General features: G+C 42.1%; 2 protein-coding genes across 2 annotated transcripts in view; one reads left to right on the forward strand and one right to left on the reverse strand.

The window, feature by feature from the left end:
* The window catches only part of glrx (glutaredoxin (thioltransferase)), a 30414-nt gene extending 30020 nt beyond the window's left edge, over window positions 1-394 (forward strand). The window contains exon 3 of the mRNA XM_080728461.1: window positions 296-394. The gene's annotated coding sequence lies outside the window, so the exon portion shown is untranslated. The remainder of the gene's footprint in view (window positions 1-295) is intronic.
* The window catches only part of rhobtb3 (Rho related BTB domain containing 3), a gene marked incomplete at its 5' end in the record, with an annotated part of 135028 nt that continues 110242 nt past the window's right edge, over window positions 309-25094 (reverse strand). Inside the window, 3 exon segments of the mRNA XM_080728392.1 lie at window positions 309-518; window positions 9737-9833; window positions 15913-16079. Coding sequence (XP_080584518.1) covers window positions 400-518; window positions 9737-9833; window positions 15913-16079 — 383 coding nt within the window. The 3' untranslated portion in view covers window positions 309-399.

The raw sequence follows: 25094 nt of genomic DNA on the forward strand, positions 1-25094 counted from the left end.
ATTCAAAAGTATTGTTTCAACACATCGCTTGGATTACCCACCGCCGTTAAAAAAGTAGACATGTGAGAGACGGGTATAGGACCTTTACGATGTTTGGTGAAGGTAAGAAAGGTCAAAAACGAGGCGAACTATCCCCAGAAAAAGCTCATATGAACTTGTAATGAGCAGGAGCCTCATCTGGGAGCTGCCTAGCGGAGGGAGAGGTTCTGAAAGGAGCTAATAGCCTCACACAGCAGTCTGTAACATGTCTCTCCCCTCCTCCTGTCTCCTCCCCCCCCTTCCCGTCACGGTGCAGCCCCTCCCCCCTCCTCCCTCCACCCCCCTGCCCCACTGCCCCTCCCCCTCCCGTGGTCCCCCTCCCCCTCCCCCTCCTCTGCAGGGCGGGGCGTCCGGGCTGTGTCACATGACCATGCAGCGGGACTTGCGTAGCTTGCGGCGGCGCTGCTGGTAGTCGCTGAGCTCCTGCAGGTAGCCTCGAGACGGCCAGCGCAGCCTCTCCACCTGCTCACGCTCCTCCTCTGCAACGCACGCACACACACACGCACGCACGCACGCACGCACGCACGCACGCACGCACGCACGCACGCACGCACGCACGCACGCACGCACACACACACACACACACAGATGATTAGCCTCTCCACCTGCTCACGCTCCTCCTCTGCAACGCACACACACACCCACACGCACACACACACACGCACGCACGCACACCCACACACGCACGCACACACACACGCACGCACGCACGCACACACACACACACACACACACACACACACACACCCCCCCCCCCCCACACACACACACACACACACACACACGCACACACACACACACACACACACACACACACACACACACACACACAGATGATTAAAGGTAGGGTAAGTGATATATTTATGTTAAAATAAGCGTTAAATAGCTCTATATTCTAATAGTAATCATTGCTATAGAGCAGGGGTCTTCAACGTTTTCAGACCAAGGACCCCTTAGTTGAGAGAGAGATGAAGCAGGGACCCCCACAACCTGTTCATAGATTCCATAGTTGTTTGACAGCACAATCATCAGTGTATTTTGGATTCATGTCAATTTGTGTTTTCAGATATTTAACCACTTGAACCGTCCATACTTAAAAAACTTGACCTTTTACTCTGTTCTTAGTCTGCTCTTTTTCCCCCTCTACACCAAAGATCTACAAGCTCACACCGCCTCGCAGCACAAGGCATTGTGAGCTTGTAGATCTGCTATTTTCGTCTAAAGTTCTCCAAATATGGACGCTAGGGTTCAAGTGGTTAATATAAAAACAACAAACACTCCAGACTAGAGCAATGATAACTATATCAGAATAGAGCTTTAACTGTCACAAACTTTCACTTTAACCAAAAAATATCACTTTACTTACCCTAACCTTTTAATAACAACAAATGGATGAATGATGCTACGCCACGTTAGCGTAGCCAGACTATGCCATTGTTTATGTTCACACCCCCGTCCATGAACGCAAACAATCCGTTAATATTGGAGAAAATCCTCCGTCTTAATTTAACTCTGAGAGTATGTATACAAATAGAACAGAGTTAAATTAACACTGACGATTTTACTTTGCAGCAAGATGAAAGGTTTAATATTAATTTTATAATACACTGAAGGCTCATTTATTTTTGCTTTGGTGTGAAATGTGTGGTACTGTACGACATCTGAAGACAGCGCAGACGCATGACAAACGTCAATAAGATGTCACAATTCACCCTTTGTCAAGTCCCGCCTGTTGTCCCGCCCCTCTTCACACCCATTGGTTGCTGTGTCTTGGTGGGACACTCGGTGGGACACTCCATCCACTACCATTTTAATTCAGTTGCTTTGTATTGTTGTTCTGTGTGTTCAATTCAAATTTCAAACTTGGTTTCAGTAAAATGGAGCTGCTCAGTGGCAGTATAGTGACTCAGCATGTTTTTAAATGTTTTTGTTTCTCCAAAAATTATGTTTTAGCATAAAAAAGGCGGAACCAGGCAGATAGAGCCTGCTGGTTGGTCAGTCAGGGACCAACCAGAAGGCTAACAAAGGGTGAACTGTGGCCTGAAGCCAAACGTTAACCTTAAAGGAGTAGTTCACCCCCAAAATGACTTTTTTTCTATTGATTAGTCACACCATGGAGACTAGAGTTCAATAATATTTTTCGTTTTTTGTCGCATTCCTAAGACAAAAATGTGATAACAATAAATTTACCCCCATTCGTTCCGAAACGGGTCCCCATCCAGAATCAATGGGGGTAAATTTACTCGAATCAATTTTTTGTCTTAAAAAAAAATTATTGAACTCTACTCTCCATGGCATGAGTAATCAATAGAAAAAAAGGCATTTTGGGGGTGAACTACTCCTTTAAGAAGAAGAACTGGAGGACCGATACTGACCATGTGCTTTGCTGTCTAAGTACTTCTTACAGCCTACACTTCTGCCCTTCAGAGATCCGTCCATTTAACCATATCAACAAGTGTCTTCTTTGTATATGATTAATGATGCTAATAAAAAAAGCTAAATGCTACAGTACTAACAGGAGCCATGTGCTTATTAATGTGTTTCAGTAAATGTGTCTTTTTACTGATGTCTTTGACAGTGCTTGCTATGTGGGCGTGGCCTCACTGCTACACTAGTCGTGTACGGCTATAAAAGCTGAAATAAGGCCCTTCAAACATAAGTTACCGGTACAAGGAACCAGCTGGAGAGATCACTGTGTGTGTGTGTGTGTGTGTGTGTGTGTGTGTGTGTGTGTGTGTGTGTGTGTGTGTGTGTGTGTGTGTGTGTGTGTGTGTGTGTGTGTGTGTGTGTGTGTGTGTGTGTGTGTGTGTGTGTGTGTGTGTGTGTGTGTGTGTGTGTGTGTGTGTGTGTGAGACAACGAGTGGAGATAGAGAATCTATAAGCTCACACCAATAAAACGAAAAATTGTGACTATCAGGGGTCTTCAATGTTTTCAGGCCAAGGACCCCCTTAGCTGAGAAGAGGGAGATGAAGCAGGGACCCCCCCTCTACATACTGTATAAATGTGTGATGCAGATTTCCATGGATTTCATAGATAGATTCATAGACTTGTTTGACAGCACTGTCATCAGTCTATGTTGGATTCATGTTAATGTGTATTATCAGACATTTAACCACTTGAATAGTCGATATTTTGTAAACTTGACCTTTCACTCTGTACTTGTTCTGCTCTTTTTTACCTCTACACCAAACCTATTTGCTGAAAATAGCTGATCTACAAGCTCTCGTTGTATAGCCGATCTACAAGCTCTCGTTGTAGATCGGCTATTTTTTGGCTAAAGTTCTCCTCGGAATAGGGATGCGAGGGTTCAAGTTGTTAATCTAAAAGAATTATCCTATCACAGAAGAATTTGGCGGCCCCCCCTGCAGTAACTCTGAGGACCTCCTTGGGGTCCCGGACCCCCTGTTGAAGACCCCTGGACTATAATAACTACATTGGATCCAATTGGAACACAGGTTCTTGACATAATATCCTGAAGAGTAACTGTTTCTGACATACAAGGTTTCCACCCGACAGCAGTGATAATACACTGAGTGATGATAATAATAATAATAATAATAATAATAATAATACACTGAGTGAACACAGAAAGTCATCTGAAAGATTTATTGCTGATAGTCGACTAGGAGCTGAGTGCAGGGGTGTCACAAGGGGGGGAAAAGTGGGACTGAGTTACCAGGGCCCAAGGTGGAGGGGCCTTAATTATTTTATACTTTCGTTATTGAAAAATAGCAGATATACAAGCTCACAGCGCAACGAGTGCCGTGCTGCGAGCTTTTAGATCTGCTATTCTTGAAAAATCGTGAAAATATGCACAATATGTATTTTTTGTATGTATTTGTAACTCAAATTTTGCTTCTGGGGGGGGTCCCTGGAACTAAATATATATTATATTATATTATATTATATTATAAAAACCTTAGACGGATTTGAAATATTCAAAGACTTGAATGTTCATAATGTTCACAATTTTAAAAGATTAGCAGATCTACAAGCCCAGTGCGCGGCACTCGGTGCCTCGCTGCGAGCTTGTATATCTGCTATTTTTCAATGGTTAAAACACAAAATAATGCACAGTCACACGCTCCCAGTCTAAATGGGTTAAGCCCCCTCCTCCCCCTATGAAGAACATTCATGGGGGGCCCACAGTGAATCCTTGTACCCAGGGCCCAGGATGTGGTGTGACGCCCCTGGCTATATGGACTCATCTGATTGGCTGAGCTCCGCTGCCACTCAGAAACAGACTGTATAGGGTGCATTATAATACTGTATTACACAGTGGACTGTTAAACCCATTTAGGCCTAGAATTATTTAATGATTTAAATATTGAAAAATAATATTTGAAAGGCCATGAAAATGTGTGGAAATCTTTGAATATGTATTTTTAAAGTGAACGTTTGTAACTCAAATTTTGCTTCTGCTTTTGCTCCCTGCAACTAAATATTTTGAGATGGGGGGGTCCGTGGCCAAACACATATCATTTTGGGGGTCCTTGACATGAAAAAGTTTGAGCACCACTGACATAGAATCGGGTCAAAATACTTGCACACATTTTAAAGATAAAAAAAAAATAGCAGATCTACAAGCTTGCAGCGCGGCACCGAGTGCCGCGCTGCGAGCTTGTATATCTGCTATTTTTTAATAGTTAAGGCATAAAATAATGCGTAATAATGCGTACCCGGTCTAAATCGGTTATACAGTGGAGTGTTAAAACTGTACAGCAATTTAAAAATCTTTTAAGGGCCAATTCACGGCAAGCACAATAACGATGCAGATAACTATAAAGATGTCGTTTAAAAAAAGAAATCGTTCTAACTCACCGGATGGCAGCGTCCCCCAGCCACAACCGTAACGACAACTATAGTCGTGGATGATTATCGTTTGGGTCACCGGTCAGTGTCAGTGTGACGTTTATGAGCCATTTAGAAACTTTGACAGCTATTCAAAACCAGAAGGACATCTGGAACGCGGTCGTTCTCACTGACCCTCGTAAGGTTTGGTTTCTAACGGAGATGAGGAGACTATTATGAATGGTTAACGCTGGCCATTACAGCAGTTAGCTTGTAATTAACCCATTCAGGCCTAGAATTATTGACTGCTTTAACCAGTGAAAAATAGCAGACATACAAGCTGCCGCGCTGCGAGCTTGTAGATCTGCTATTTTGGAAAAAGTCGTGAAAATGTGTGCAAATCTTTGAATATATGTGTTTTCAAAGCGAACATTTGTAACTCAAATTCTGCTTCTGGGTGGTCCCTGGAACTAGATATTTTGAGATGGGGGTCCGTGGCCAAATACATCCTTTTGGGGGTCCTTCACATGAAAAGGTTTGAGAACCACTGACATAGTAGTCTCTCAAGAACAGACTAACTGAGCTCCAGTTAAGTTAAAAGGACCTTTTCTTTGACGATGGCTGGCCAGATTGCTGACATAGAAACATTGTTTTTTCAAAAAAAAAACCTTAGAAGGATTCAAAAAACACATACAATCGGGTCAAAATTCGAATTTTCACGATTTTTCAAAAATAGCAGATCTACAAGCTCACAGCCACGCTGTGAGCTTGTATATCTGCTATTTTTCAATAGTTAAAGCATAAAATAATGATACACAATAATGTGTACTCGTTCTAAATGGGTTTTAATAAACGGTGAGATTATCCATAATTCTATCAGCTCATTCTGCACCACAGAGGTAAGGATCTCTCCCTCCCTCCACGTGGGCTCTGACAGTCAGCTGGACCGTTTACAAAACGTTAATACTTCACACATACTTAGTTATAGTTCCTCAGTGTGGACGGTAACTTAATTATAGTGTGTGAATGGCATTTAGTCAGTGATGGGCAAGCTATTTGGAAAATGTAGTACAGGGATTGACACTAACGCTTGCCCGACTGCCCGGGGCAGGTATAATATGGTCGGGCAGGTGAAGTTTGCTACCAGGTTGCCCGACGGGGCAAGTGCCCATTTTGAGTAACATAATATGTTTCTTTAGCCAACTTGAACGCTGAACGGGGCTACTAGACTAGTGTTCCACCTCTCGCTCTCGCTCTCTCTCTCCCGAGTCTCCCCCAGTCCCTCCCTCCCCACGCACACATGAACGAACGTCGTGCAGTGGGATAGTTTGTTGCGACATGAGCTCTCTTGAAAACCGCTTTTCTACAAGCTAAAAAAGACGTGCGTCGGACACGATGAGCGCTCAGCTGCAACTAATTAAAAATCGCGCGATGCAACCCATAAAGCGACATGCTTCATTGTGCCAACATGACGTGACTGCTATGGAGAAACTAGTCTTTAGCTATGAGTTCACTCAATCCCCAAAACAGGCGCAGGAGTAGTAGCGGTGTGTGTCTTTGTTTTCAAAGAGTCAGAATTGACGTCCTGGTCAACACTGCTTTTCCGATGTTTCCTCCCTGCAGCGACATATATCCACACGCAGCAAGTGCGCAGCCTGCTTGCAAGCGTTTGTGTGTTAAGAGAAACACATCTCCGACTACAACCGTCTAACTTTGCCCACCGTTGCCATGTTTTGTTTAGGAGAGAGAACCAAGCAATCAGGTCTAGAAAAATAAAATGCATGTTTTTCTTTTTTTCTTTTGGCGGGGGGGGGGGGGGGGGGGGGCAAGTGGCCATGACCCGAGGGCAAGTAGAACATGACCTGTACTTGCCCGGCAAGTGCCTCTCAGACCTTAGTGTCAACCCCTGTAGTATTACTTGTTACTCTGATTAAATATAGCTAAACTACACTACAAGCTATCCCCAGAGAAATGTAGCAGATTTCCGTTAAACTACTTAGAAATGTAGTTAAGCTATGTAGCTCATGCCCGTCACTGCATTTCGTCTACGACAACGGAAAACGGTGCAAAACACAACAGGGTGTCAACAGGGTGTCTCACGTCCTTGTATTGCGGTATTTCACATTTGTCTCTTTTTCTTTTTTCTTTACTCAACACATTTATAATTCAGTATTTAACCAACTATTCTCAAAGAATTCATAGAATAAAGATGGTAATGAGTGGAGTGTCTGTGTGACATCTCATTAGCACAGTGAGGTACACGCACACACACACACACACACACACACACACACACACACACACACACACACACACACACACACACACACACACACACACACACACACATCCTAGCTCAGCACTCCTCCTAATGATCTGTTTTAACTGCAGAGCCTGCAGGCTCACTTAAATACTTTTCAAAAGGAAATCTGCAGAATGACTTCCTCATGACTAAAAAAGGGAAACAGAAATAAGTGATGAGCAGTTTAAATGGAGATATTAATTCAGTTTGAATGGAGATATTAATTCAGTTTGAATGGAGATATTAATTCAGTTTAAATGGAGATATTAATTCATTTTAAATGGAGATATTAATTCAGTTTAAATGGAGATATTAATTCATTTTGCGGTGCTCGTTCATAGTGTGACATGAACATTCATAGGGACGGGGTGACATTTTCATGTCCCGATTATTGTGGGCAAAATAATGTGATTTACAACATGGGTCTTCAACAGGGGGTCCTCAGAGTTACTACAGGGGGTCCTCCAAATCTTTGAGTGATCGAAAAAGAAATCTCCTTTTTCATATTAACCACTTGAACCCTAGTGACCATATTCTGAGAACTTAAGCCAAAAATAGCAGATCTACAAGCTTACATCTTAACCACTTGAACCCTAGTGACCATATTCTGAGAACTTTAGCCAAAAATAGCAGATCTACAAGCTTACAACGCCTCGTGCTGTGAGGCGTTGTGAGCTTGTAGATCGGCTATTTTTGGTGTAGAGGGGTTTGGGGTCCTCCCCAGAGGGAGAGCAGAACCCTGGATTACAGCTTTTTCATTTTTTTAAGTGCATGCATTTAAACACTTAAGTATTCAAAATGACAAATTACAGTACACATTTCTTTAGTTTTTACTATCAAATTCAATGCAAGGCTGTATTGAAATGTATGATATTGAGGAAAAATAAGTTCCCTTCAATTTAACCTAAACGTTTAGAATTGGTTCCCATTTGTAGACTCTCAGGCCTACAGTTGGCCAGACAAATCTGGATATTTCATATATCCCAGATTTTCAGATATCCACATAAAAAAAAGAAAATCTAGGTCTGGTCCACACGACAAAGATATCTAGGTCTAAAATAATCGGAGTCCCCAGACCTCCACTAGGGGGACAAGCACACACACAGTAAAGTCTTCAGAGATATCAGTGTTCCATGCCTACACGGATCCAGTGAATCGGATATTTATCAATGTCTTCACTTATTTATCCGGCCGACATATCCAGCGTTGTGTGGCTGCAAGCCCCAACCGCACATAGAAATGTCTAGCTTCAGAAATATCCAGATTCATGTAGCCGGCACCTCAGAGAGGGATCCAGTGCAGGGCTGTATTAACCATTGGCCGTTGCCAGGGGCCCTTGGCTCTCAGGGGCCCTTGGGGGAACTGGGCAGCGTGGTCATTGACAATTTACAAAAATTAAATGTATATTTTAATCAAAAATCAAATGTGTGGGCCCCTCCTCTGTTGTCTAAATATGCTTTCTTGGTCCACAGATGATCATCATGGCTTAAAATCCAAGCTGGATAGTGCGCGTCGGGAGGGAGGAGGGGTTATGGTGGGGGGTGGGGGGGCCCTAAAGAATTATCGGCCAGGGACCCTCACGGGGGTTAATCCGTCCATGATCCAGTGAATCGGATATTTTTCAATGTCTTCACTTATTTATCCGGTTTAAAAAATATCCAGTTTCGTGGCCGACATCCAGCTTTGTGTGGCTGCAAGCCCCAACCGCACAAAGAAATGTCTAGCTTCAGAAATATCCAGATTTGTGTAGCCAGCACCTCAGAGAGTTCTATGAACAGTCAGTACAGTATGTTATATGAACAGTCAGTATGTTGTACAGTATGTTATATGAACAGTCAGTATGTTATATGAACAGTCAGTATGTTGTACAGTATGTTATATGAACAGTCAGTGTGTTATATGAACAGTCAGTATGTTGTATAGTATGTTATATGAACAGTCAGTGTGTTATATGAACAGTCAGTATGTTGTATAGTATGTTATATGAACAGTCAGTGTGTTATATGAACAGTCAGTATGTTGTATAGTATGTTACATGAACAGTCAGTATGTCAGAGTGTGTGAAACAGGGACGTGCTGGCCATTTGGAAAAGCGGGACAACTCCCGAATGGCCGGTTCATTCCCGGCCGGTACAGGCCGGCCATTAGGAAAAAATATTAAATAAAATGTCGGCCTTTGTTCCATTTTGGCCACTGTCGGGCGGTCACTATCGGGCAGAAACCTCTTATCTCCAAGTTTCAAATTTGTACATTTTTTCGCAAAGCAAAGCCCTGCTTCAGCATACAATGCCGTCGCACAAAAGTAGTGAAAACAGGTGTGTGCTTGTAGATCGTCTGTTTTCACTAGTTTAAATCATTTTTAAAATGATAAATACAAAACAAACGGTTTTGGACGTACAAGGTTTCCACCCGACAACGACGAAATATAACTCATGTAATTGGCCCACTGGCTTGTCACTTTGTCACAAATCTTTGAGTAGCAGCAGCGCTATAGAGAGATCTCTCTCTATAGCGCGCAATGAGGGCCTCTCCAACTCTTTTTCCCGGGCTGAATCAGGGGCCCAGCACGTCCCTGGTGTGAAAGGTGTTTGCACGGCACTGACCTGAGAGTTCCAGGAAGTCCGGTTTGTGACTGAATATCAGGTAGTTGTTGGCGATGAAGTGGAGCAACCAGACGTACAGCTGCTCTGCGTTGTGGCACTGTGGAGGAAGAGCAATATAGATCATCACTGTCAGGGGCGCGTTATTTGGAATTGCACACGCGTTCTGGGCAAACCCCGCCCATGGAAGCTTTTGATTGGCTGAACTGGCGCTAGGGAGCGCTCCTTTTTGTCCGCTTGGACCGCACAGAGGTGCGCGGTGCGTTTATCGTGCGCTTGCCCAGGCCTTACGGCCTGGGCATAAATAGAACGATTGCATTCACCACGGCTTCGTAACTCCCCTGGACCGCTCTTCGCGGCCACTCGCGCCTGCGGCGCTCGGGTGCGAAGAGCAGGACCAAGGTCCGCTGGCCTTCGCGCCGCTTGCAGTGTCGTGGACAATAATCAACGCCTCCGCCCAGAACGCGTGTGCAATTCCAAATAACGCGTCAGGGGCGTCACAGGGGGGGAGTGGGACTAGGTTACCAGGGCCCAAGGTGGAGGGGCCCTAATTATTTTATACTTTAACTATTGAAAAATAGCAGATATACAAAGATCTGCTATTTTTGAAAAGTCGTGAATATATGGGTTTTTTAAGCGAACATTTGTAACCCAAATCTTGCTTCTGGGGGGGTCCCTGGAACTAAATATTTTGAGATGGGGCTCCGATCATTTTGGGGGTCCTTCAAATGAAAAAGTTTGGGCACCACAAAACAGGTTTTTCAAAAAAAAAAAACTTAAAAGGATATGAAATATTCAAAGACTTGCACAAATTGTCATGATTTTTCCAAAAATAGCTGATCTACAAGCTCGCAGCGTGGCACTTATACAAGCGGAAGATATACAAGCTCACAGCTGCGCTGTGAGCTTGTATATCTGCTATTTTTCAAAAGTTAGAGCACAAAATATTGCATAATAATGCGTTCCCAGTCTAAATGGGTTAAACCCCAATGGGGGGCCCGCTGTGAATCCTTGTACCCAGGGCCCAGAATGTGGTGTGACGCCCCTGGTCACTGTGGGTGGAAAGAAACCTCCATATGTCCAAAAGGTTCCTTTTTATTGATTAAAATAAATGCATATAGCTGATCTACAAGCTCACAATGTGTCGCATCACCACGCGTTGTTCGCTTGTAGCTCTGCTATTTTCACTACTTTTGTGCAACACTCCTGTATGATGAAGTGGAGCATTAATTTACTTTCCGAAAGAAGCATAAAATGTTGAAATATGGAGATTGGTTTCTGCCCCACAGCGACCATCCTGTAAGGAAGAGATTATGCACTGCAACATCCTGAGAGTTGGTTTTATTTTATTCACTTCTCTTGACTGTGAGATAAATGAACAAAGGATTTGACTGTGCTCGACGAGCTGTGCAGTTATCGAGAAATAATACACAAAGCTGAGGCAATTAGCCTCCGCGTCGCGCAACGTTACTTTCCGATAAGCACTCGTTGTCATTGATTATCCCTTACTCCATTTCGTATCAGTTAGAGGGTGATATGTTTTTATTAAAATAAGTTAAATATCCCAACAGTCAGGAATATTCCAATAGTAATCAATGTTATAGGTCAGTGTTTCTCAACCACTGTGCCTGGGGACCTTTGGTGTGCCCCTGAGAAGGGTCAAGTGTGCCCCTTGAAACTGCTTGAAAGCCAGTATTGTATTTATCATTTTAAAAATGATTTAAACTAGTGAAAACAGCCGATCTACAAGCACACAACGCCTCGCACCGCAAGGCGTTGTGTGCTTGTAGATCTTGATCTGGCCCCAATGGAGACCACTACTGTTGTGAGACAGCCTTGTATGATGAAGCAGGGCTTTACTTTGCACAGAAACATACAAATTTGAAACTTGGAGATACAAGGTTTCTTCCCCCCGTATTATGTTGGTGTGCCCATGGATTCTTGGGACATGAAAAGTGTGCCCATGCAGAAAAAAGGTGGAGAAATACTGCTATAGAGTGTGTGTTCAGTAACCGGGCTCTGCCCTTCTCTCCTGCTCTTTACGGAGCAGAAAATATATTTTCAAGTCAGGATGACAATCTATCTATTAAACCAGCAAACTCACTCACGCTCTAACGCTCTAACGCTCTAACGCTCACGCTTATCTACGTTTATCTATTCACTCGCTTCAGCAACTGATCCCAAAGTTCACATGGTATTGGCCATTAGCATTATACCAACGCTGACGGAGCCCGAATTTCATTTCTCCTAAATTAAAGCTGTTTATTAGCGTTTTCTTAGCCTGTTGTCAGGGTTACGGTCCGTTCCTCCAGGCCATGGGATCTGTAGCCCTACACACACCCCTCTCTCTCACAGTTAGGAATGTGCTCTCTCTCTCTCTCTCTCTCTCTCTCTCTCTCTCTCTCTCTCTCTCTCTCATCTTCCAACGGGTATGAAACTCTCTCTCTCTCTCTCTCTCTCTCTCTCTCTCTCTCTCTCTCTCTCTCTCTCTCTCTCTCTCTCTCATCTTCCAACGGGTATGAAAAAACTATGTGGAGCAAGCGCATACATTATGCCTTACATTATGATGCTCCCACATATTCTCACGCACGCACCAGTTACAGTAGCTTTCCCCACAACCCACACTCTGCACATATTTTGGAGCACATGTCTTCGAACGGGTAAGGTCTAGTTTTATCTAATGAGGATTCAAACTTGATACTGGATCAGCGAAAGTGAAATTGGAAATGGCATTTTTGAACTGGAACACTGTAAAATTGAAGCTCTTAAATTAACCTTGAGGGGTTCTTTTCCCCATAAACTTGATGTCCTGAACTGAAAATATTTTATAGTATTTTCTGTTTTCTAAAGAGTTAACAGAGATGGAGATGGAGAGACCCCCGTTACAGATTACTATATGAATAAGGGCTGATGGTTGCCCCCACCGCCCAAAAGAAATCGCCCTTTTTATTGTTATTTCTTTATATATTATGAAATTATGTCATGTATCCCCATCCCAAAACGGCCTTTATCAATGTCATGCAATTTAGAGCAAAGCTGATGTTTTTGTCTGCCAAGTCCACTAACGCCAGATGGTGATAACCAGTCATGTCCATAACAATGTTTAACCTTGATGTGACAGCAATCCATACAGATGTGAGCATCATGCAGCGACTAGTGACAGACCTCCGGTACCTTTAATGTTTTTTTCACAAGTTAAAATACTGGAGTTCTTGCTTTTAAAAATAATACTAGTTTTCAAAAATACATTTTCTTTTTAATTGAGAAACCTGTGACCATTCCCACCTAAAAAGCAGTGGTGTAATGTAACTAATTTACATTATACTTTTACTTCTACTCTACTACATCTGGGATCCAAATATTGTACTTTTACTCCACTATATGTATTTGAAAACTTTAGTTACTATTTACTTTGCAGATATAAATTATAATATTATAAAACATATATAAACCACTTTAGCCCTATTTTATATCGTGGCTATTTGAAAATAGCCGATCTACAAGCTCACAACGTGGCGCGATGCGACGCGTTGTGAGCTTGTAGATCGACTATTTTCAAACATTTTGTACCTTTCCTTTTGATACTTTAAGTACATTTTGATGCCAACACTTTCATACTTTTACTCAAGTACATTTTGAATTCCGGACTTCTACTTGTCACAGACTTCTAAATTGTCTGTTACAAGTAACTACAAGTAACTACAAGTAACTACTAAGTAACTACAACAGAATTGTAACTTCTAAATTGCAGTATTGATACTTTTACTTTTCGCCCCTGGAATGGTTACATTTTTGTACTTTTTCCAGCACTGACGATCACACTTCTTGAAAAAGCCTTTTGTCTCTTTTTGTGACGTCTGCTCCATCTCTGGTGATGGCAACAGATCCGCTTTCAAAAGAAGAAGTCTGCTCCACCTTCCTGGCACCACTCAGATGGAACTGGCTCAAGCAGGGTGGAGGAGCTGATACAGGCAAGTAAATTAATCTGTGATGATGTGAGCAAGTCATGTTTCGTCTGACATACTCTTCTAGGGTTTCTGCAGGAGCAGGAATAAAGGTCACAGGCTGGCAATCCAGAAGTATGATCATCTGTTCTGTTTCACAATACCTGACCCAGCCAGCACGGTCAGGACCTGGACCAATCAGTGACGTCTCCACGGTCAGGACCTGGACCAATCAGTGACGTCTGGATTGGGGCCAGATCAAGTGAAACCATGACTAGTCAGATCTGGCCTAGAATATCACCTGACATAAATCCTGCCCACGAAAACGGACGTTGTGGATTAATCAGAGAGGGTCCGATCGAGGCCAGATAAATATAATAGCTAGTCAGATATGTCCCAGAATATAACCTTACATGCTCATATTTCAACTAACATTACAAACAATGACAATAATCCTATAGTCCATACGACGTCCTGGTAATGACGTCAAGATCATCCCCATATGGGCTGTGATCTGGCCTGGTTCTGAACGTCACCGGAGTCACCAGACATTATCATAACGTCATCATGACGTCATTTGACTTGCAGGGGAAGGTTCACAAGATCCTCAATCAGCCTGAACTCTTCCTGTGACTGTGACAGACTGTGACAGACTGTGACAGACTGACAGGTATCTCAAATGAGGTCAAAGTATGTCTCTAGTGGTGACAGGTGAGAATTATCAGTCTGGCCACAAATCGATATTCTATGGTAGTACGTGCGTGCGTGATTTAGTGCATGTGCTGGGAGTGTTTTGATGCCACAAACAAATCTTGCTTAGGGCCACCAAACTCTTAGAGCCAGCCCTGAGATATGGAGCTTTAGCAAAAACATATTTTTGTTTTATTAACGTATAACTTAGATCCCTTTTAATAGTGTGACATTGTCATTGCTGAAAATGAAAAGATTATGGTCACCATAAAAATACACTGACATTTGTGATAAATGGTGTGTAGAGTTTATATGTTTATTAGCCTGGAATCTAGCCTGAGTCACTATGTTGGTCTTTTTCTCACTTCTCAGTCTGGCCAGGGTCCATTTGGTCCATTTGGTCCTTTTGGTCCTTTTGACTCCTATTTCTATTAGTAGGCAAGTCAGGAAGGAAGCGACTGGACTTTTACAAAGGACAACACTGGCCCCGCCCCCTCCACTGAACTACTGTATCAGAAACCATGTGTTGTTTTCATTGGTTTGGGCACAGAGATATACAGTAGGAGATATACAGTAGATATACAGTAGGAGATATAGTAGATATACAGTAGATATACAGTATATATACAGTAGGAGATATAGTAGATATACAGTAGATATACAGTATATATACAGTAGGAGATATACAGTAGATATCCAGTAGATATCCAGTATACAGTAGGAGGCTTTCCAGACTGTAAAGCGGAGTGATAAAAACAAAACGCTGAATGTAGCAAGCAGGATGGCTGTGTGTACGTTTATATGTGTCACAGTTTTATTTGAGATTCAGTAAGATTGAGACCAGGAGCGCTCGTTTTTGGGCACAAAGTGGAACACGCGGTGCCTCCTTCGGGGAACTAGGAATAATTTGACTGAGGTTAGGGTTAGGATTAGGGTTAGGTTTAGGCATAGTTTTACTGAGGTTAGGATTAGGCATAGTTTTACTGAGGTTAGGTTTAGGTTTAGGCATAGTTTTACTGAGGTTAGGGTTAGGTTTAGGCATAGTTTTACTGAGGTTAGGGTTAGGATTAGGGGTAGGTTTAGGCATAGTTTTACTGTGGTTAGGATTTGGCATAGTTTTACTGAGGTTAGTGTTAGGGTTAGGTTTAGGTATAGCAGTATTCACCAGGTTAGCATTCACCAGCGAGGGACTAATGGGAACAATGGAGGAACAAATGCTCTACCACTGAGACATGGGCTTCTTCCAGGGACTGCCCATAAGGTGAAGTAAAACAAGCGCTCCAACCCCAATCTTACTGGTACCTCAAACTAACTGTAACATATACACACGCTAAAGAATTTAGTTGTGGATAAAGGAACTGTTACATTGAGGATAAAGTAACCAGTAACCTCTTAATTTATAATCCATCGAACGTCAGCGTCGCATGCCTAAAATAGATGATCTACAAACTCACAGTGCGCCGCGTTGCAGCGCACCATGAGCTTGTAGATTGGTTATCTTCGGAAGAAACATAACTCGGGCATTTTGTCCCCGTTCTTACTGACCTTTGCTCTGCGGAGCAGACGCACCACGCTGATGGCCGTGTTGGCCAGCTCTCTGCTGGGCATGCTCTGGAGGTACGCGCACACGCACACCTCACACAGGTGCTGCAGCCGCTTCACCTGGTACATCTCGGCACAGACCAGCACCGCCATGGCCTGGAGCACACTGGCTAGACACACACACACACACGCACGCGCACGCGCACACACGCACGCGCACGCGCACGCACACGCACACGCACGCACGCACGCACGCACGCACGCACGCACGCACGCACACACACACACACACACACACACACACACACACACACACATAGATAGCACCATCTGGTACAGTGGTTCTCAAAACATTTTAATTTCAAGGACCCACACAGTGGCGTCAGTTCAGAAAAAGCTAAGGTATGGCAACATGACTGGTGTCTTGCACGCGCGCCAGACACCAGTCATGTTGCCATACCTTAGCAACAGGCATGATACATTTATTTTAAGAAGTACATTCTTTTTTTTTTTTTCGCCAAAATGTCTATGGTTTCTTGGGCTGGATATGGCAGTCTGGAACAGTTGTTCAAGTGCGGCTAAACTTGACATAATATAGTAAACGTGCCACAATTAACAATAATGAATTGTACCTGTGCAGCTGACCTGCGGAACCTGGGAATATAGGCTACTATTCTGTCAAGATGGGGAGAATAAAAGTGTGGATAATATAATTCTAATACCTTGTTAAATTTTGCATTTGTAGTTATTTTAATGTAATTTAACAACATCACCAGCACAGATAGACAAAGAGACATTCATGGATTTATATTTTAAATTAACTTGTATTTTCCCCCCTGGACCCAGGGTATGGCAGCTGCATACCCCTGCCATACCCAATTGACGCCCCAGGACCCACAGGCCTCCGCCTCCCATAACTCAACGTACAAATGGAAGCACATGGAGCCGCTGGGGCTCCATTTGCTTCCATTTGTAACAGTTACTTTGTACAGTACAGTTACTTTGTACAGTACAGTTAGGGAGCCATCAATAATGTATACACTCTGTTTCCTGTGAAAGCTTGGGGACTTTATCACATGCACATTTAAGTCTGTGTGACGCTAAACCATACATGAAATATACACTTTGCATAAGCCTTTGGAGAGAGTGTGTTGTCAGTGCTTTCTGTCACACAGCCCTTTATAGTATAGAGCAGGACCCCTATACTAGCTATATGTATAGAATATTGTGTTGCAGATATATATATATATATATATATATATATATATATATATATATATATAACCTTTTCATAGATTTCATAGACTTGATTGACAACAATATCATTGTGTAGTGTTTTGTAATTTCTTATTGTAGGGTGGTAGAGAGAAGCAACAAGGCTTGTCGGGTAGGACCCGACAAGCCTTGTTGCTTCTCTCTACCACTTTTTCAGGAACTTGGACAAGTACTGTGAAATGTATGTACAGACATTTTTCGTATGCATATTTATACTGTTACTTCTATTTTTTCAATGTATACTTGTATAATGCCCAAAGAACTGAAAATAAACTGAACTGAACCAAACTGAATTGTATTGAATTTGTTTAAATTTCCCAAAGAATGATTAGAAATAAATTAAAAAAGATATCGAAAAAAAACATGGCCTGCTCACGTATTCGGAGGGTGTCAGGGGTCACCAGAAAAAAGTACACTCATTGAATCTATCGTGGTTAAAATGGAGTTTGAAGTTACAATGGGTTTGTATATGAATGGGGAGTGTCTGACAAAATGAATATCAAATATCTAAATACTGAATGTGTTCCCAAAAGCCTGATTAGACGATACAATGACAAAAGCTTTTTTTAAAGTGAAATATCCCTTTGATATAAAAAAGAAATCCACACAGATTTGGCAGCCCCCCTGTAGTAACTGAGGACCCCTTAGGGGTCCCGGACCCCCGGTTGAAGATAATTCAGTAAAAAAAAAAAATATATATATATATATATATATATATACTATATATATATATTCACTCACTTTCCCGGCTATTTTATCTTTACTTTTGTTCGACACAGTAATATGATGAAGTAAAGGGTGCTTTTGTATACATCGCTTTTATCCAAGGTGCTTTTAGTCAGGGAATTTTAATAAAACCCTGGGAATAAATTCCTTACCAAACAATTTCTTCACCAATGTGTTCGTAAAGGTGCCTAGTAACATATCTAACAAAGATTGAAATTCAACATCCCTAGCAAAATGTTTGACAGCTAGGGTAATTCTCGGTCTCATTCACTTACTATAGTCTGTACTATAAGGGAAAAAACGACTCCCAAAAATCTGCTTTAAGTGGGATGTGAGGGGTCTAACTAGGTGTTTTTAATTATTCTGAATCCATTGCAAGCATTTGTTTTGCACGAAAAACATTCTTTGGGCCAAAAATGGACCCCATACACCTTGTGAAAAGTGATGACTCATCACTAAACCATAGTTCTTTTGGGTCTGTTTTTAGCCCAAAGAATGTTTTTCGTGCCAAACAAATGCTTGCAATGGATTCAGAATAATTAAAAACACCTAGTTAGACCCCTCACACCCCACTTAAAGCACATTTTTGGGAGTCATTTTTTCCCTTATAGTACATTGTATAATAAGTGAATGAGACCCAGAATTACCCTAGCTGAAACATTTTGCTAGGGATGTTGAATTTCAATCTTTGTTAGGTATGTTACTAGACACCTTTACGAACACATTGGTGAAGAAATTGTTTGGTAAGGAATTTATTCCCAGATTTGACAGTTTGAGAGAAAACTTTCCCTGACTATTTACATAGATTGAGCATTACATTCACCCATTCACACACACTTTCATACACAGACGGCAGAGGAAACCATGCAAGCAAAGCACCAACCTGCTCATCGGGAGCAACTAGGGGTTCAGAGTCTTGCTATACTTTATATCTTTTTTGCACTGTTTATTTTGTTTTTATTTCCTTTTTTTTTTTTATATCTACTGCATAGTACTGTGTTCTATCCGTCTGTCATTCAATGTTATGAGCTACTTCAATGGTTTACTATGGAAATAAGCTTAGTCTTTTCAAGGATCTCCTTTTAGTTGACCTTGTACCAGTGAACTGTACCGTCATGAAACTGTACCTTTTTCAATGCAAACTTCTAATAAAGTCTTCAATCAATCAATCAATCAATCAATCAATCAAAAGGACTCTTCGACACTAACTCAGGGGGAGCCCGGATTTGAACTTGGAACCCTTCGTGCTCTAATGACGGTTTCTCTACCCCTGAGCTACACCGCCCCTACATTCACATTTCAAGGTCTCCTCTTAACTCTGACATTGTAATGGACCCGTTAGGGTTCATTTGGTTCCATTTGTACCCTGTCAGAGTTACAGACTTGCATAAAGGAACCTAGAAAACCCCTGAAATCCACTTTGAGAACCACTGAAGTAGGGAATTCATTAACAAAATAATTAATACTAATTAATAATAAAACTAAAATAAAGTTGCAATATGGATATAAAAGATTTCCACGCAACAGCAGCAATATTCACTATCTCATGGGTCTTCAACAGGGGTCCGGGACGGCGGGACCCCTAGGGGGTCCTCATAGTTACTACAGGGGGTCCTCAGAGTTACTACAGGGGGTCCTCCAAATCTCTGCGTGATAGAAACTTTTTTTCTCCTTTTTTATATTAACCACTTGAACCCTAGCGTCCATATTCTGGGAACTTTAGCCAAAAATAGCGCTGCGAGGCGTTGTGAGCTTGTAGATCTGCTATTTTTGGCAAAGAGGTTTGGTGTACAGGGGAAACAGAGCAGACTAAGTACAGAGTGAAAGGTCAAGTTTGTTAAATGTTAAGTATTGACGGTTCAAGTGGTTAAACATCTGAAAACACAAATTGACATTGAACATAAAATACGCTGATGATTGTACTGTCAAATGATGAAACTACCGGTATATGGAATCTGGGGGTCCCTGCTTCATCTCTCTCTCAACTAAGGGGTCCCTGCTTCATCTCTCTCTCAACTAAGGGGTCCCTGCTTCATCTCTCTCTCAACTAAGGGGTCCCTGCTTCATCTCTCTCTCAACTAAGGGGTCCCTGCTTCATCTCTCTCTCAACTAAGGGGTCCCTGCTTCATCTCTCTCTCAACTAAGGGGTCCCTGCTTCATCGCTCTCTCAACTAAGGGGTCTTTGGCCTGAAAACGTTGAAGACCCCTGCACTATCTCTATTTACACAGAGGCAGCTCCTCCTTTTCCCGTGCTATCGGTGGCCATGGTGGATTCATCGTGCTGCTGGAATATCCTTGCATGACCTTGAGATTCCATCCCAGCTCTTATGTAACGGTGCAGCAGGCAGGCAGAGACTCTGGAGTTGTTTTGCTGCCTTTTATTCTCCTGCTCTTAGAAGCCAGAAACAGAACTGAGCTCCACTGCATCTCTGAACACAAGCACACAGTGTGCAACCAACCAGCGTAGCTACAGTGTGAGCATAAACAGAACTCTCCATGACCCTTTGAGAGGGAAATGAGCTATTTGTTGAAATCATTTCAGACTGACAGAAACCATAAATATCAATGACTTGAAGCCAAGAATGGGTGGATGACGTATACGGTGCCATGTATACACAATAATGTCTGCAAAAAGCAACCTCATGGTGGCGCTAGAAGAGGGCCATGTGAGAAATCAGGGGCGGAGGTTGTGGTTTGCCAGCCAAGGAGTGTGTGTGCAAAGTTTGACATGGATAGGGGCAACAGTGCCGAAGATAAAAGTTTAAAAAAAGTGTGATGTGACGTGACGTGACGTGACATGACAGACAGCTAGTGGAGCTTTTCATAGTAACTTGCGACCTGACGGTCGCAATCAGTAAAAATGTACACATTTCCCAGTAATTTGGGATGTTTCCTAACAATGGAAGTTATCAGTATTCAAGTTTTCAAGACAAAAGGCAGTGAAAATATGATTATTATTTTTTTAAGCGGTGTTGTGTCTCACTTTACCCCAGCACCGGGGTAAACTGAGACAGACCATAGAAATCAAGGGGGTAAAGTGATTTGAGCAAGAACATTTACTTTTACATGCAAAAAAACATATTTTTTGTGAAAAAAGCATGTTTTCCAAAGCCTCTCCTTCATGGGAAGGGGAAATTCAAGGGGCTTGAAAATATAATGGTCACATGACCACAATGTGTTCCATTGCCTATAGATACAGTACAGGGGGTGTCTCAGTTTACACGGTGTCTCAGTTTCATCTCAGGAAACTACTTTCACATGTTTATACAATACAGAGCAGCAGATGTTGTTGAGTCATTTCTTTTAAATAAGAGTTACCATTTTGTAATCTTATATAATGTATTGTTATAACAACGTCAAGAACGGATCATTTCCTGTATTTCGTGTATGAGTCATGCTGATGTAGTGTATTGTCTGTAATTGTAAAGCTGACAATGTCTTCCTCTTAGCACGTGCACACACACACACACACACACACACACACACACACACACACACACACACACACACACACACACACACACACACTGGTGTAACAAGTGCATTTTGCTTTGCCAAAATGTTTGTACACAAGACTGATGAATGCCTAACTATTAAAATTAAGGCGCAACATTAACAACTAATTCAAATGATTACCCTCCGCACCGGGCCAGTATTCAAATGAATTAACCTTGACTGGAATGCATTATTTAGTATGATGAAGTTTGATAGACCCCCCCCCCCCCCTCCCCCAGGCAACTCTAAATACAGATGGAGCAGTAATGCAATGAGTCACTACTACAGCCCTTCATTTATACTCCCTGGTACAAGGGAGGGACTTGGCAAATTGAACAGATCTACAAGCTAAAACATGTCCACGCCACGCAATGGAGCATAAATTAAACATTTAGTCCGAATTAGCAGTCGGTGCTTTTCCCTGTGAGCCTCCTGGGACTGGTGTTGGCAGCGTGTCTCCATCACACAGATGGCTGCTGGACTCTTCATCTGGCGATGTGTTGTTTTAGCTGGACTTTTAAGGCTTGTTTAGTGGTAGAGGCTAGAGGACGATGTGAGGGGTCTAACTAGGGGTTTGTCATGATGCTGAATCCATTTCAAGCATTTGTTTTGCACAAAAAATTATGGTTTAGTGATGAAAAGTGATGAGTCATCACTTTTCACCGTTTTGTGGGCGTTTTATTTGGCCACTTATTGCCCAAGGAATGTTTTTTGTGCAAAACAAATGCTTGCAATGGATTCAGAATCATGACAAACCCCTAGTTAGACCCCTCACATCCTACTTAAATACCCAGAAAGAAACAGCTTTTCTGGGTATTTTCCTCCTGTATAGAAAGTCAATGGGAGCCCAACTCGATTTGGCCACTGTGGCGACCCCGACTGGGCTACATCTGTGAAAAATTTGGCGCTTTTAGACTAATAGCGTGAAATATCCCTAACGCCCCCGACTAGGAGAGCTTTTATCTGGGGGAGGCGAAGGCGCCAAAACTCGGAGCAGGAAAATAACAGGTAGCTTACAGTATGTTTGACGGTTCAAAGAATGGCTGGATGACGAGGATGAGACTGTCTGGCAATCCCAGCGGGACTCTGACTCCTGTCTTTATCTTTCTCTTTCTCTCGTCCTTAAATAATAACCTAATTTTGGACATGGAAGCTGCGAGCGTGAAGCTACTTTGATCATCTCTCAGTCCCAGCAGCAGAAGCATTTTGTTTTATCCTCGATAACAGTAATGTTCATTTATTTAGAGTTCTAATCAAATGCTGTTTTGCTAAAGGTGCTAAAGGTATGTTATTGTTAAATAGACCCCCCAGGAATCCGCTGAGACATAAAACAACTCCAGTCCGGAACAACCTAAAATGACCAGTTATCAAGCAAAAAATGTTTTAGTTCTAATAAGCAAGCAAGTAAAACCCTTCATGAAACGGCTGCATTTAATTGTAATTAGTGGTTAGAATAATCAAATATTCTAATAATCGTTTTTGAGAATAAATATCAAATATTAAATCTATAATGATTTTAATTGTTATTGTTTTTAATATTTAATTTCTGTTGCAAAGACTATATTGTCATCCAAACCATGCCCATAGTAATTACATTTTAGAGGATATCTAGTATGGGTGTACTATTTATTCTCTTCTGCATTAGCATTGTCATTGCCAGGACCATGCGTAGAGCAGGGGTGGGCAACTTTGATGATGGTGAGGGCCACTATATTTCCACCTTCACTCCAGAGGGCCACTATATTTCCACCTTCACTCCAGAGGGCCACTATATTTCCACCTTCACTCCAGAGGGCCACTATATTTCCACCTTCACTCCAGAGGGCCACATTGCATATTGCTACATCCTACTTTGTCATTCTAGTATCTTATACAAAAGAAGCAAAAATAGCAGATCTACAACCTCAAAACGCATCGCAGTGAGCAGCAAAAATAGCAGATCTACAACCTCAAAACGCATCGCGCTGCGATGCGTTTTGAGCTTGTAGATCGGCTTTTTTAGCTCCTTTTGAATTGGAACCTTGTTATTTTTTAATTGGAAGACTGAAATTGTAACATTTTGATTTAAGTTCAAACGCATTTAGTTATATACTCATGTTAACTTTATGAACTTAAATACAAATACATTGGACATAAAAAAATACAGTTTTTACTACTACACTTGTCATTAAGCTACTAATATAGACTGAAGTAATTAAAGGAGGTCCTGTTTTGCATGTTTGGAATTAATATAATATATCAGTATTCCGATATTAACCTGCGGGCCACATTAAGCGAAGGTGAGGGCTGCATGTGGCCCCCGGGCCGCCAGTTGCCCATGTATGGCGTAGAGGAACTATATGTCAGGACACAGTTTCATGTAGGAATGTGGGACCATCCAGCGATCCATCAGTCAAACTATTCCCCCAGGGCCCAGTGAAGCAAAGTCCTATGAGGAGGCCTCACCATGTGGGGGGCCTCACCATGCAGGAGGCCTCACCATGCAGGAGGCCTCACCATGTGGCCTATACATCCTTTTATAATAGGAGCAATAACTGATAAATGTCAGGTTTTACTGTTATTCCACGGACGGCAGAAAAATCTGCGAATGGCTGAGAAATCTGCGGATTCCTGGGGGGGACAAGTTAAAAGGTTAAAGCTCTAGAGTCTGTTTTCCCCTCTACACCAAACCTCTTTGCCGAAAATAGCCGATCTACAACCTTTGTGAGCTTGTAGATCTGTTATTATTGGCTAAAGTTCTCAGAATAAGGACGTTATGGGTTCAAGTGGTTAATATAAAATAGGGAAAAAAAAGGTTTCTATCACACAAAGATTTGAAGGACCCCCTGTAGTAACTCTGAGGACCCCCTGTTGAAGACCCCTGCCCTACTTTCATCATACTATAGTGTCAAACAAGAGTACCACAAATAGCAGATCTACAAGCCCAAAACGCATCACATCATCGCGACATGTTTTGAGCTTGTAGGTCTGCTGTTTTAGAATCTTTGAGAGGTGAAAAGTAACAGTTTTGGACTTACAAGGTTTCCACCCGCCACTGCCGACAGCGACGACATTCTTACTTATAGCCAGGCAGTGTTGGGGAAGTTAAAGTTACATGTAACTGAGTTACGTAACTAAGTTACATTTTGCTGTAACTTGCTGGTAACTGAGTTACATTCATATTCTGTAACTGAGTCATTTTTGGCTCAAGTTACAAGTTACAAGAAGTTACAAGCGAAGTTATAATTTGACGATCAAATGTCCTCAACAGATCATACATTTCTTATTTGTTTAACACAGGAACACAGATGTTTACTAAAGAAAATCTCAACCTTTTTGTAATAAAACATAAAACTCAGTTGAGAGGCATATTTCTGCTGGCATGTGACTTTTTTGTAGGCTATTATATTTTGTTTCATGTACACCAAATGTACATTCTCAATTTAACGCTGGGAAAAAAAAAGTAACTCAAGTTACTCAAGTTACTTTTTTTATGTAACTTGAAACTTTATAAGTTACATTTCTCCAGGGGTATAACTTTAACTTGATCAAGTTTCTGCCATGGTGAGTTACTTGTAACTGTACATGTTACGCTTTCAAAGTAACTTCCCCAACACTGTAGCCAGGGCCCTGGGGGTGTGGCTACTGGGCCCTGTGGGTGTGGCTACTGGGGGTGGATTTAATTATCACCACAGTCTGCTACTGTGTAC

The sequence above is a fragment of the Nannobrachium achirus genome (assembly GCF_963921795.1).
Source record: "Nannobrachium achirus genome assembly, chromosome: 6".
In the NCBI taxonomy this organism is placed as follows: domain Eukaryota; kingdom Metazoa; phylum Chordata; class Actinopteri; order Myctophiformes; family Myctophidae; genus Nannobrachium; species Nannobrachium achirus.